Source organism: Lissotriton vulgaris, chromosome 8, assembly GCF_964263255.1.
Source record: "Lissotriton vulgaris chromosome 8, aLisVul1.2, whole genome shotgun sequence".
NCBI lineage: Eukaryota > Metazoa > Chordata > Amphibia > Caudata > Salamandridae > Lissotriton > Lissotriton vulgaris.
Genome location: NC_141696.1, coordinates 440,995,854 through 441,009,820, shown reverse-complemented (window position 1 = coordinate 441,009,820; position 13,967 = coordinate 440,995,854). Strand labels below are relative to the sequence as shown.

Sequence of the window (13,967 nt, the reverse complement as noted above, 5' to 3'; positions counted from 1 at the left end):
CAGAATAAAATAAGTTTTCAAGAATCCAAATACCTCAGCAGCTTGCCAAAGAATGTCCACGTTCTTGTTCTTCCGAGCTTGGACATTTTGTCCCAGGAATCTCAGAAGTTCAGGCAGGCAGGTCTGGCTACGGGATCGAGGCAGGCCTAGGAATAATACAATACATAATGGATAATTAGACAAAAACAGTAACACATAACTCAACAGAAAATATAAGAGCCAGCGTTCATCCTGTAGCACTCAGAATAAACCAAGTGCACAACCTGTGACTCTGTGTGTATAGGAAAAGATTTGAGGTCATGAAACACTACACACATAACAAGTTCTTCAGACAACTAAAACAGCTGAGGCAATTATCGCAACACTTTTGCTTACAGCATTGGTTTAAGCTTTAAGTAAAATGGGCTTAGGTGTGTGAAAGTGGAAGTCCTAAAATTGAAAAAAGAGCAAACAGTTTTGTTCCTATATTCCTCAGAATACTTGATTTTGAAAAATATCTTTCACATGGTATTCTCTTTTTTCTCCTTTTTAACGTTATGCACACAATTATACCTCTATTAGTCTTTTCACCCGAACCAGTCTTCAGGTATCATATTTCCTCACAGATCTTTGGCCACATTAAAAAAGGCGACATCATTCAAGGCAACTGTTGTAATGAAGACCACCCATAGCAACCATGAATAACATTGTCTTCTCAAGAGGAGCATTACTACCAGACATCAACTGTCTCCACAACTTCTACAACTGACTGTGAAATAATTTGGAGTGCAGAATGTTCTAAGGAACACTGGGGTAGGTAGGCAGACCAAAATGGGGAGAATGGGCTTGACAGGCCTGGAAGAATATGTGGGCATAATTACAATGAGAAGATATAACATGACCCCAGAGAAAGGCAACATTTTATAATAGTGTGACATATAATAATCCTAAGGTACCCTATACACATGGAAATATGCAAAGTTCAGAGAATACAGGACGCAAAAAAATACAAGGTTGGCAAACGTTTCCACAGTAGTCTTTACACAAAGCCCCTTATTATGATGTCAGGGGGGTCTGCCCCACATACAGGGCATCGGTCCGACCGCCGCATTAAGAGGAAGGCGATTGGAGCAATAATGTCCAAGGCATAGACTGCCGCTTCCAACAAGATCCAAGATCCCGTCGGGGCAGCGGTCGGACTCCTATTACTACAATGGAAGCAGTGCCTGCGGAGGTACTGCTTTAGGGATTAGGATGTCCCTTTCCAACTGCCTTTTCATGGCGGTCCCACTGCTACAAATAGGCAGACAGAAATAGACTTTTAGGGCCCCAAGCATGGCCCCCGGTGGGCCATTGCCCAGTGGCCGGAGGGCCCATGTAGGGACCCCCAAACATCCCTGTGCCAGGCACCAGAGGTGCATGGATGTTTACAAACTGCCTTTTTCTACTGTGGCTAGTTCTGCAACCTTTTTCCTGGGCGCAGCACAAGCCGCAGTAGAAAAAAGCATATTATGACTGCCTGCAAGGTGGTCGTATCCTAATAGGGTGGGTAGGACTGCTGACTCATTGCCGGACTGTTCCTGCCCGAAATGATGGTGGTCGACGGTTTGACTGACCGCCATTGTAATAAGGCCCAAAGACTTGTTGCCAGCTGGGGTTCCTTTTAAGGCATCCTGCTCTTCCGATAACTGTATCTTTGGGACCCAGCTCGTTCTTATGAATGATGACTCTGGCGGTTCCTATGAAGCTACAGAATTATCCATTTCCTCACAATTAGCTGTTATTCAATTTCACCACACTTTTCTTAACTTCAAACAATTGTACATGGTTAAGAAATGTTACATTTAATATAGAAGAGCCATTGTTTCTTGTCTCAGCATCCTTCCACTGCACTTTTGTACACACTTTAAACTGGTTGCAGTATGTATATTTTCTCTGATTCACCTTCCCTCTTTCACTTATGCAGGCCCTGTCTAGTTCAGCAGTCGCATGACTATCAAGCCAGGCTGGAATGAACTTGGTGCCTGCGTTCATATTCTTTAGGGGGATAAAAAGGGGAAACCACAGTGATGGAGTTGGGAGTAGTGCAATAGGCACAGATCACCTCTAAAATTGCATGTATTTTCCGGACTTCTGTTCACCATCCTAGCTATACTTTGTGCCAGGCCACTTATTTGAAGATAGTATTAATCAGGTCTAGGGTGTCTTACCAACATTTCTTGTAGGAAGGCCTTTATATGCTATCCGATGTCAAATGGACCCCAGTGTTGATGATAAACTCTTCAGGAATCCCTTCATTAGCACATACCTCTATTTAGACATTTATAAAGACATCTTCATGTTTTGGGAGATCAACTTGGTAACTGCCCATCTTGTGTGATAATCAACTAGCACTAGAGCAGAATTCCCTTCAATTTCAACCCCACTGAAAGATCCAGGGGCGTAACACAGGCCCACGCATCCCCCGCAGTGCGGGGGGGGGCCCTCAAGCTCAAAGATCCAATGATGTCTAGAGCCACCTTACCCCAAGATTTGTTAGGGAAAACCATGAAAGACAGGGAGGAATTCTGGGCCACATTTACTTTGCCACAGGCTATGGAGGACTTTGCGTTCAGTTCAACCTAAGAATTCATACTTCCCACCAATATTGCACCTGTGGAGAAATGTGGCTCTATGATTAGAGCTTTCAAACAAAAACAATGGCTCCTGTGGGTAAATACTCAACAAGTTATAATAGTATAAATGCACAATGGCAATATGGGTGATATGAAAGAAGACGAAAGGCAAGTAAGTGGTATATGCACTTGAAGAATATATTAATTACCAGCAAAAATAGATACACATGTAATCAATTCACACATTTATATACATTTGTACAATTTCAAAACAGTGTAATTGTGTCCCAAGTGAATAGATTCTAGCAAAAAAACTAAACATATTCCAACCAATCATAGTGAAAAAAGTGACATGAGGTTCCTAACATGGATTCGTTTTTTGCAAAGGAAAAGAAGCGACCTGTATATTAATTTTCCAAATAAATGCAAAAAGTTGCCCAATAGTGGAAACTTATTTTCAAGAACGGTCCGCTTCTTTTTCGAGTTGTCGTCGACGTTTCGACCTCATGAGGATAAAAGGTCTCTTCAGGACTGAGTGAATGTGGGGCACCTGCTCGATTCTACTGCGGTTTACGTATGGTGATTCTGACACCGTGAAGAAGGTGAATAAAAGCAACTTACAGAGATCCCAGCTGGGACCCCTGTAATGACTGCATATGGCGTGAATGTAGAACACAGTCTCGCTATCGTTTCCCGGACTGCGACTTGGGTTCAAAAATGCCTCCGAGCACTCAGTGGTGCTGCAGGTGAGGCGATTTTCTTTAATAACGATGCGGCCAACTTGTCTCAGGGCTCAGATAATGCTGGCTCTTGAACTTGCCGTGTGACTTCGGACAATCCCGAGGATACAACCGGCGTCCGCACAATGGCAGAGCTTGCCGAACGACTGTGCGACGTGCGTCTATGATTTGAGCGGCAGACCCTGATGCAGAGGTCTAGCCCGGGACCAGGGTTCAATTCCCCGCCTCGGCGGGTATTGGGCTCAAAATTCCACGGACCTGATAATTCTCGCCTCAGTGCCTATTCCAATCATGGAGTCCCACTCTACAACTCTGGGCAATAGCTTGCTTAATCTCCACAACGGCCTCCACAACGCTAAGAATGCCTGGCCTCCACCTTGGGGGTGCCCAGGAGTGGACGCCTCACAGGGAAGACGCCTCACAGGGAAAGCCAGGATGGGTTCCACAGCGGTATTCGTACAAGCGCCTTGAGACCCTTGCGGGTGAGTAGTGCGCTATACAAGTTTCAATTTACACCGTAAGCCTATTTTTTGTAAAGCTCTTTCCTATGTGTCCGTGATGGCCTAATTCTACATTTTGTTCCTTAATGTTCCAGGTGGTACTAACCTTCTACAGCAAACAATTTCCCACCTGTAAGGTTAGTTTCATGTATTACATGCCTAAAAGGTCGGATGGCATTTGGCAAATCGTTTTTGGCTGGCCACCCACTACAAGCTCATTTTTTAACAGTTGTAATCATAGTGTCTGTAGATACATAATTTCCCCATTCCTCCTCATTGATCCCTTGTTGCACAAGAGAAAGCACAACTTCATCAACACCAATGACTGTATCACCTAAAGCAAACTCTGGCATATGAGAAAGACAGTTAGCTGCTAGACGTCTAAGCCTAAGTAGGCACTTTATCCTGAAATAAAAACTATAACATTCTAAGATCAAGAAATCACCTAGCCACGGGGAGGGGGTTGTGCTATAATTATATGCTGGTAAAAGTGAAAAGTAAGGGTTTGTGGTGTGTGCACTACAAATGTGATGCCCCAGAGAGTAAACTTGAAGTGGCATATAGTGCAGTAGCATGCCAGTGCTTCACCTTTCACCACTGATTAGTGCCAATCGGCACCCTTCAAAGTCTGTGACTAACTGTAATTGGGCCATGCCTAGACACTTATTACTTGCATTAGTGCCTTAGTATGAGAACAGTGTGTCTGGATGTGTGAAACCTTCCTAGTGTGGGGGCTTCTCAAATTTGTTTGATTTTCTCAAAAGCTTTCTGGGAACTATTAGACCATGAGAAATGCAACCCCTTTTTTGAAAAAAGCTAAAAAAGGTTCCATGAAAGTGGTGAAACTGTTAACAAATTTAGAGTAGTATTTTTATAAACCCAGGAAAGATTTGAGTTCCTCTTTGATTTCAGCAGAAGGTGCTTCGTTGACTGTCACAACTCGGTCAACATTTGGTCTTACTCCGTCCTTGGAAAGGATGAGTTCCCTAAGTAGGTTATGGATTCAATATTTATTTAACACTTCTTTTTTTTTAACTGGGTTCCTCCTCCTGCCTTAAATGTTCAATGTGTACAAATGTCTGTGTCGCCATTGTAGATTTGAATATCGTCCTGAAAGAACAAGATGTTTGGGAGTCCTACTGCATAATACACTGGAAAAGATGCCATGGGAGTCAACCATAGGGAATTTTCTTGAATATAAAGGCTCCTAAAGGAGATATAAATGAGGGAAGACCCTGAGTTTGCATGAAAGGCTACCTTCTAATAACCAAAGGATAGATTACAATGCTAAAGCATGTTATGTTATGTTATGTTAAAAATTCTTATACCGCACACGTTCACCGGGTCGGTTTCTTGGCGCTCATAACAGATACAACGGGCAAGGGCCAATGATTACTCGAGGGCAGCTTTGAAAAAGAACGTCTTTAATGTCTTGCGAAAGCATTCATAGGAAGGGCAGTGACGGAAGGAGGAGGGGAGGGAATTCCAAAAGAAAGGGGCCAGGAAAGAAAAGCGGAGACCACCATGTTTCTTGCGATGGATTTGAGGGATGCACAGGAGATTGCCGGCGGAAGAGCGTAGATTTCGTGTTGGTAAGTACCGCTTTAAGTTGGAAGAGATAAAAGCAGGTGCAAGATTGTAGAGAGCTTTAAAAATAGTGCATCCAAGTTTAAAGGTGCACCGTTTGGCCAATGGAAGCCAGTGAAGGCTCCACAGTAGTGGTGAAACGTGCTGGTGCTTGGGCTGGTGGAAAACCAAGCGGGCAGCCTGATTTTGTATCAGTTGGAGCCTCTGGAGCTGGTAAGCAGGAATCCCCATGTATAAGATGTTGGCGAAGTCAACCCTGGAGATGACAAGGGCCAAGACGACTAAAATGAGTGCCTCTCTGGTGAGAAATCTACAGATCTTGCGTATCCTGCGCAGATGGATGAAGCAGGATGATGTAACTGCTGAGATCTGCGACTTCATGGACAGATCACCAGAGATGACTACTCCGAGGCTTTTCACAGAGCTGACAGGGCGGGGGGGGCACCAAAAGAGAGGGGCCAATAGCTATCATTCCATGGATTGGCCGGCCTGCCAACCAGGACAAGTTCCGTCTTAGTAGGATTTAGCTTGAGCTGGCAGTGGGCCATCCAGTCAGAGATGTATAGCATGGTGGTTTGGAAATTAGTGAGGGAAGAGGAAGAGGTATCAAGGGGGAAAATCAACTGCAAATCATCTGCGTAATTATAGATTGTTGCAGAGGAGTGACGGAGAGAAACCATAAGGGGTTGCATATATAAATTAAAAAGGAGGGGGGATAGCGCTGAGCCCTGGGGGACTCCGCAGGAAAGGGAAGAAAGGGGAGCAGAGAAGGTGGAAAGATGAACTGCTTGGGAGCGCCTGTCGAGGAAGGATCGGACCTAATCAAGGGCAACGCCCTGAATGCCGGCGTTGGTGACACGGTCGATCAATATAGAGTGATCGACCGTGTCAAAAGCCGACGACAGATCTAACAGGACGAGGGCTTGAGAGATGTTATTGTCCGCCCCAGTTCTTAACGTATCCATGACGGCCGCAATAACCGCCTCAATGGAGTGAAGGGGGCGGAAACCAGCCTGTTGAGGGTCCAAAAAAGATGAACTCTCAATGAAGGTGCTCAAGCACCGAGTCACGTGGGTCTCCAAGATCTTTCCCAGGTAGGGGAGCAGAGAAATAGGCCTATAATTGCTCAGAACCAAGGGGTCTGCGTTGGCTTTCTTTAAAAATCGGTAGCACCACTGCCTGTTTGAAGGAGTCAGGAACTACTCCTGTGGCCAACAAGGTGTTAAAAAGTGCCAAGGCAGGGTCAGGGCAGGCCAAGAAGATTTCTTTGAGGATAGGGGGGGGGGGGGGGGGGGGGGCGGGGGGCAACAGTCATTGGGAGACCCGGAACTGACTTTGTGCAGAAGTCTCTGGAACTCAGTAATGGAGATAGGTGGGAGAGCATACAGTTGCTGGGGGTTATTGGGGGTAATGAGAATGAAAGGGACGAAGTGGGCGGAGAAATATTATTTTTAATAGTGGAGATTTTATCCTGGAAGTAAGTGTTTAGCGCATCACACAAAGCCTGGGTGGGCACGGAGGGGAGGGTGACACGATCGGGAAGAGAGAGCTCATTGACAATCGAAAATATATCTTTTGCTTTGGAAGCAGACTCCATGATTTTTCGGGAAAAATAGGATGTTTTAGCCTCTAAAATGGAGGATTTATAGTTTTTTAAAAGGGTCATGAATTCGATTTTGAGAAGGGAATCATAGTTGTGGCGCCATCGGCGTTCAGCCTGGCGGAGAGCCAGTTTATCAAGTTTTAGCTGGTCAGTGAACCATCGCTGAGCGTCGTGAGGGCGCACAGCTTTTATGGTTTTTAATGGAGCTACTGAATTGCAAGCCAACGCCAGCCATTGTTCGAGGATGGAAGCTTGATGAGTGGCTGAGCCGGAGAGCAAAGGGGCTGAAGCTGCCAATAGAGAGTGTAGTTCAGGTAAATTGGCTTTTTTCCCATTACGAGCTAAGATGTTAGTTGTGAGAGGGGAGCGGCGGGGGATAGAAAGGTCTAACGAAAAGGAAATAAAATAATGATCTGACCATGAGCAGGGAGTCACCAATGGGGGCGAGATGCCAAGGTTTGCTGTCCAGACCTGGTCCAGTATGTGGCCCTTGCAATGAGTAGGTGTTGAAATAAATTGTCGGCAGTTCATGCTTGTAAGGAGTTCTGAGAACTGTTCGGAGAGTCGGCTTTCCCGAGGGTCGGAGGGCCAATAATTAAAGTCACCTATGATGATGACTTTAGCGTTATTAATAATTAGTTGAGAGATAAGATATCCAACTTGTTGTGGGAAGGAGGGCATGTAAACAGGGGGTCTATACATAAGGACACAGGTAAGGGAGGACCTGGTGGAACTAAGTTTAAGAACAAGGGTTTGGGTATTGGGGATAGGAGTGCAGGCCAAGGTGGAAAAGATATGCTCAATGCGGATGATGGCTGCGACCCCACCACCAGCTTGTCCCCCTGGACGGTTAGATTGCATAATGTAATAACCAGTAGGAATGGCGGCAAGGATATCGGGAACAGAGTCATCAGTAAGCCAGGTTTCTGAAAGGAGAAGGATATCCACGGCACTATCATCAAGCAGGCGATGGATTTCCAGCTGATGTTTCGCCATAGACCGGGTGTTAAGATATAGGATGGTCAGGGGACACGTCACCGCTAATGGGGAGGTGGAGAACGGGGGTACGGAATTAGGAAAGGAAGGAGGGGGATCAGAAGCCCGTGAAGTAGGGACAATCAGAATGCCGCAATCCTGGGCCGTCCTGATGGCACAAGGCGGTAAGGACACTGCCTGCCGTAAAGCATGTAGATCGGCAGACGAGTAAGTAAGGATTTGAGTAGAGTGTATGGCAGCTGGACGCGCCCGGCCGCGGACGGGCGCAGACGGGCTGGACTTAGGCGCGACTTCGGCGCGAAGTCGGCGCTCCCGCTGCGCTCGTCCGCTGCGCTTCCACCATACCGTCATTTTATACAGATCTGAGGTGAACCACTAGACCGCTAACCTGCGCTGCGGCTCCCCACATGTTACTGAGGGCCATATGTATCAAAAATCAATTTTGTATAAATAGAAAATTTTAGGTAATCGTTATTTAAGGAATGCAAAATGGCATGTAAGAAAATAGCAATTACCAAATAGTGATTTAAATAGATTCGCAATTAGGTAATCGCTATTAGGTACTACCACTCCATTCGTTCCTATAGGCTTAAATGTCCATAGGTGCGAATGGTTTTGCATTAGCTAATTTGCAGTTACCTAATTAGTAATCCATCCGTATTCTGGCACTTAGGACTCTCAAAACAACGCAAATGCCCCCATCTGCCGTGGTACCTAAAGCAATAGGAGAAAGTCATTCGGATCATTCAATTTTCTCAATTATTTCTTGAGGGAATTATGATGTATTTGAGCCCCTCTAGATGGGTGTCAGGAGAATCAACAATACTAGGTTTTATTTTCAAAAAGATTTAGTCAAGCATTCCTTTGTCAACCACGGTGTAGAGGTAACATGAATCCGCAAGGACACTAGTTCAAGTTCAAGTTCGAGCATTTATATAGCGCACTACTCACCCAGAGGTTGTCCCTTGATTTAGAAAATCATCTTATTCGTCCCTTTCTTCAAAGTATTTGATGGAGTTTACTGGCTTGGCCTGAACTCCCCTGCAGGCCAGAGTGAAATGCCCTTTCTTCCCACATTTCCTACACACACAGAGGTTCTTCGCTGAAAAGGCTGGACTGTTTGCTAGATGGCCTAGTTAACCATAACTAAAACATTTAAATTAGGAAACTTCACAAATAGACTTGTGATTACTTGTGGATACTTTGTCTGCAATGCAGCAAATATCTTTAATCAAGCAGTACATTTGTAGAGCGCTGGCAGGGTCCAGTTAATTAGCCAAATAGCCAGGTTTTCAGGGACTTTCGAAACTCTGCAAGAAATGGGGAGGTCTGCAGATGAAAGGGCAGCTCGCTATATGTCTTCGCTGATGGGTAGAAGGTGCATTTTGTTTTATTGTGCAAATCTGGTGTTTCAATGACATCTTAATGTCCGTGGCACTATCCGCTGTGTACTTGATTCCCTCAGTTATCACTACTGCTTACTTCAGGCCTGGGTTTTTGCTAGTAGCTTTTTATGGATACCAGGGAATGTCTGACAAACTGGTACCTAATAAGGGAGTCACAGAGTCCACCAAAATGGCAACCATTGCCTTTAACAAGATAATATAACTTAAAACATTTTGTTTGCATTCTCCCAAAAGATTTATATCGCTCTAACGTTACATTGAGCTCCTATCAAAACTATCTTCTGATTTTTTAAATGCAGCTTCAAGTATATCTCTTGGTTCCTCCGATCCCTTCTTTTACACAGGCTCAGGAAGGTTTTTGTACACTTTACATCCTCCTACCTCAAGCTATGCAATGAAACATGTTGTTTCTGTATTCTCAGAGGGGATAACTTCTCCACACTAACTGCAATCAAGTACTACTCAAAAACTTGAACCGAGTGCTTGCATGGTAAACATGGTCCCCCGAACTCATTTATGAAAGGTTGGGGTTGGGACATAATTGTCTGCTGTCATTTGGTCAATATAAATAAGTAAATGTTCAATAACAATAGAGAATGTATTAAAATGGCATACAAGGTAATGTGGCGGAGAATCTTAGATGGAGGCAGGGGATCCAAATGGAATAAAAGTTGGATCCTGTACCAGAGAGACACCAAGTGGAAAAAAAAATAATGCATGGGCGCAGGAGAAAAAAAGAAAGTACAAAAAACATAACTGAAATAACCTATATCAATGCTCAACTAGTCTAAGTTTTCTTTCCTTTATTTTCCCTTTTCTTTGACTGGAACTCTGCAAGTTGCAAAGACAGAGTTCAGTTTCTTGTGGTACTTCAAGTTGAAAGTAAAATTTCTTATGGTAAGTGCAGTAAAACTGCTTGCACATACCTAAGGTCTGATTGGCGTGGTATGAGTAGAAGTGGGTGAGCCAACAAATTAACGGAGTGCTGAGCAAAGATTTTGCTCTGGCTCTAAGAGCCTGGTTAAGTGGTAAGCCCTGAAAATATTTGGTTTGTTAATCGTGCAGCAAGGTTCATGTTTGAATATGGTAAGATATCTTCAAAATTAAAAAAGCATATTTCTTTAACACACTGAATAGTTTCACCTTAGTACATTATGTTATATCTCTCTATCGAAAAGTATTTATTAAAAGTGATTGTTTTTAAACAGAAATCAGAAATATTCCTGCCCCAACTGTGATGATAATGCTATTATCATTTCAACTGTCATGTGTAACCTACATGTGGTCTAGATTCTTGTTAGACACAGAGCAACAATATAGTTTATTAAATCAAACACCAGAGAGGTGTTTGTACAGCGAACAACCTGAAATCGCATTTTGAAGGTCTTCTGATATGTTATAATTAATAAAAAAGGATGCTCTGCGACCAAGAGTTTGTCTAGGATTACACAACTTGGCCAAGAAAGCAAGCTGGGATTGGTTCCAGAGTTTCCATTTTCACACTTTGCAATTCAGCCACCACATAGGTATCTCTGATATGAAAGGTTATTGCTGTGGCCTTAATGTTTTGAAGATGGCATTTGAGCATGGGTGACAGTCGGAATTCACATTTTATTTTTGGCAATTTTAATTAGCGCAAACCTTGCCCACAGACATACAATGAGAACAAAACGTCTGTGGTGGAACGTCCTAATGAACTCTGAGGTAAGCAGGTAGGGCATAATAGGGAACTGGGAAAGAGAAAAAAGGGCTGGAAAGGACTGTAAGAATTTGTAGCCACAATTGTATTTATTCGAAAATATTTCAAAGTAATGCCGAGCAATGACAAACATGCTAGATCATTTCTCCGAGTTGCTGCTTCTAAAGTATGCTGGTTGTGAAAAACCCTGCTATTAAAGGATAACAAGATATCCATAGATACAAGGTAGGAGCATTCAGCACAACTAAAGAGCTATAGGGAAGATCTTTCTGAGATACATCATAATGCTATCTAAGGTAAGGCTGCGTCTAGGTGCACCTATCAAAGAAATACTGGAGAATGATTACTCCACATCATTATGGTCTGCAGATTGTAATCTTACACCCACTCGATTTATAGCTACAGCAACTTCATTCTTTCGCAAGTGCTTTTGAATTAAGAGACCCAGCATGTTGGCAACCAAGGGCCGAAGTCTGCATTTCTCTCGACTGCACTGTTTCCTTCACGGAAAAGACTTGAGTTCTGCACTGTCCCTAGGAAACTAACATATATCTTAAATCATAAGTTTGAGAGTGGAATTAGTAGCCCTATTTGAATTTTAGGCAGACTGGTCTTTTACAACCAAGAGAAACAAAACCCTTAGCTTCCAAATTAAAAGCTGAAGCACATGGCAAGAGGACACGTTCCATGATTTTAAGACAAACATCTATTAGTAAGTACATTGTTTTTTAAATAAACATGCCAATAACTACTTACAGTCATCGGGTAAGACTTCTTTGAACTGCTCATAATAGGAGTTTAACCGCACTAAACTCTCCATGTTAATGATTTCTTGTAACGATGTATCCCCAAACCTGAACGATTACAAAAGATAAAGTTATGCATTTTAAAAGTAACAATGTTTTCCTTGGCTTCCAATGGATTGGATGATTCAACACTTTAAACGATTTCAATGTGCCAAAGTAGTGGCAGTGTGCCTGTTTCACAATCTTGGGTCCACAAGTACCAGAGATGCTCATTCTGTCATTACTGGCAGTCAGAACCAATATATTATTTGCTCAAGTATTCAAATTCTCCTTTGATATTTTAAGTATATTTTTTGCGTACTAAAGAGTACAGAAAGACGAGGAAAGGAAATAAAATTAGATTATCCACCAAAATAGTATTACTTTTCAGTTTTGTCAATCTGCTTAAAGGGATTTTTTTAGATACTGCCAACAATCTGCAGAAATCTACAAGCAATCTCAAGTTTGATACATAGAGTGTGGGATGCAAGGAGTACAAAACTGATATACAGAAATGAAAGTCATTGGTCCAATGAGTTGTGAGGTGAAATGGTGATGGATTGTTAGTATTTTTAATAGTATATTTTCTTTTCGGAAACAGCATTTTAAATTCCTTGTTTTTCACTTTCTAGATTACATAATGTCATTTAAAATATGAAAAAAAAACTGCTATAAATTCATTTTGAAACAATCCCCAAACAATAGTTTGGATACAATTCTAAAGTTGCTACTTCACAGAAGTGCCACAATATGAATCCTCTTTGGTTGTTAGATACATACTTTTCTGCTAAGGTCTGCTGTTCATTGATCCCCACGTTGAAGAGAACAGGCTGCACCCTCAGAAGCATGCCACTCTGAATCTCTCTTGGCAAGGTGTCAAACAAGACGCTTGGCAGTGGAATCCGGACATTAAAGCCATCTCTTCAAAAAAGGCAGACACATTCACAATTAAACACCATTCCAGCTTACAATATCAGTAGAATTCTTCTGTGAATTCCAGCCGGACAAACTAAGGAATACATCTTTATAGTCATTAATTCACCATAGCAAATGTTTTGGTCACTGACTTACTTATTTAGGTAAGGGCCTCCATTAAACATAAGTCTCCGAGGAGGTGCTTTAATCATAAAAAATCCACACGTTCAGACTGAATAATGTTAATGTTGATTGGAGAGAGGGTGTAGCCTTATGGCAACAGGGGTCGACCTCGAAGCTGGGAAACAGGGTTCGAGTCTCCGCAACGACGCTCAACATCCTGCGATTCTGGGCAAATCAAGTAATCTCCCCGTATCCAACAAAAATGAATGTGGCCTTGTGTAATAAAACTGGTGCTCATGTAAAGTGCTCTGGTACACAATATCATCAAGTCTAGTTCGCGCTATATAAAACTAAAAAAAAATGTAAAAATATGTCAGCGGTCTATGATAGTGCCGACATTATGATATTCAAAAGCAAGTTCGAAACAGTGAACCTAGCTGATTCAGAGGCCAATTCTAAGCACCAGTTAACCCCTCGTGATTTCTTTGGAGAAGACTCAAAAGCTTCAAATGTTAGTTTAAAGCTAAAGAAATACACCACAGTTCGATACTTGGCATCAAGGATTACCATGCAGATACATGGCCCCATTAAGGATTTGGCAGAAGGGTATTCCATCACAAGCATGACAGCATCCAGTCGGCCTTTTTGCAAGTTTGTTATAACCTAATACATTTGTAATAAAGGGGACGGGATAACTGTGTGTGTCTGGTAGAGTACCCATCTGTCACTCTAAAGTAGGCCTGTAGACATAATTACAGGCAATATTTGAGTGGCCAATTTGGCACTATGGAGTAGTGTCACTTTCAGATGAAACTTCCGCTGTCAGGAATTGGAGGACAGGGGCTTCTCTGGTGAAAATGGTGGCATTTGCTGAGGTTAATATAGGACTGTGCCAACGTTCCAATGAATCTACTATGTGCCAAGTACTGGCTTAATACTGCTTGATCGGATCTCAAGTTCAGAGTATTGCAGGGAGGCCCTTTGCAAACCTACACAGCCAATAGACGAGGGAAGCTAAG

General features: G+C 43.0%; 1 protein-coding gene across 5 annotated transcripts in view; it reads right to left on the bottom strand.

Moving 5' to 3' along the window:
• The window catches only part of INPP4A (inositol polyphosphate-4-phosphatase type I A), a 1,119,411-nt gene that overhangs the window by 53,642 nt on the left and 1,051,802 nt on the right, over positions 1 to 13,967 (bottom strand). For all 5 annotated transcript variants that reach the window (XM_086934219.1, XM_086934220.1, XM_086934221.1 and 2 more), the window contains 3 exons: positions 12,691 to 12,831; positions 11,882 to 11,979; positions 34 to 146 (listed from right to left, as the gene is read on the bottom strand). In XM_086934219.1, coding sequence (XP_086790345.1) covers positions 34 to 146; positions 11,882 to 11,979; positions 12,691 to 12,831 — 352 coding nt within the window. The remainder of the gene's footprint in view (positions 1 to 33; positions 147 to 11,881; positions 11,980 to 12,690; positions 12,832 to 13,967) is intronic.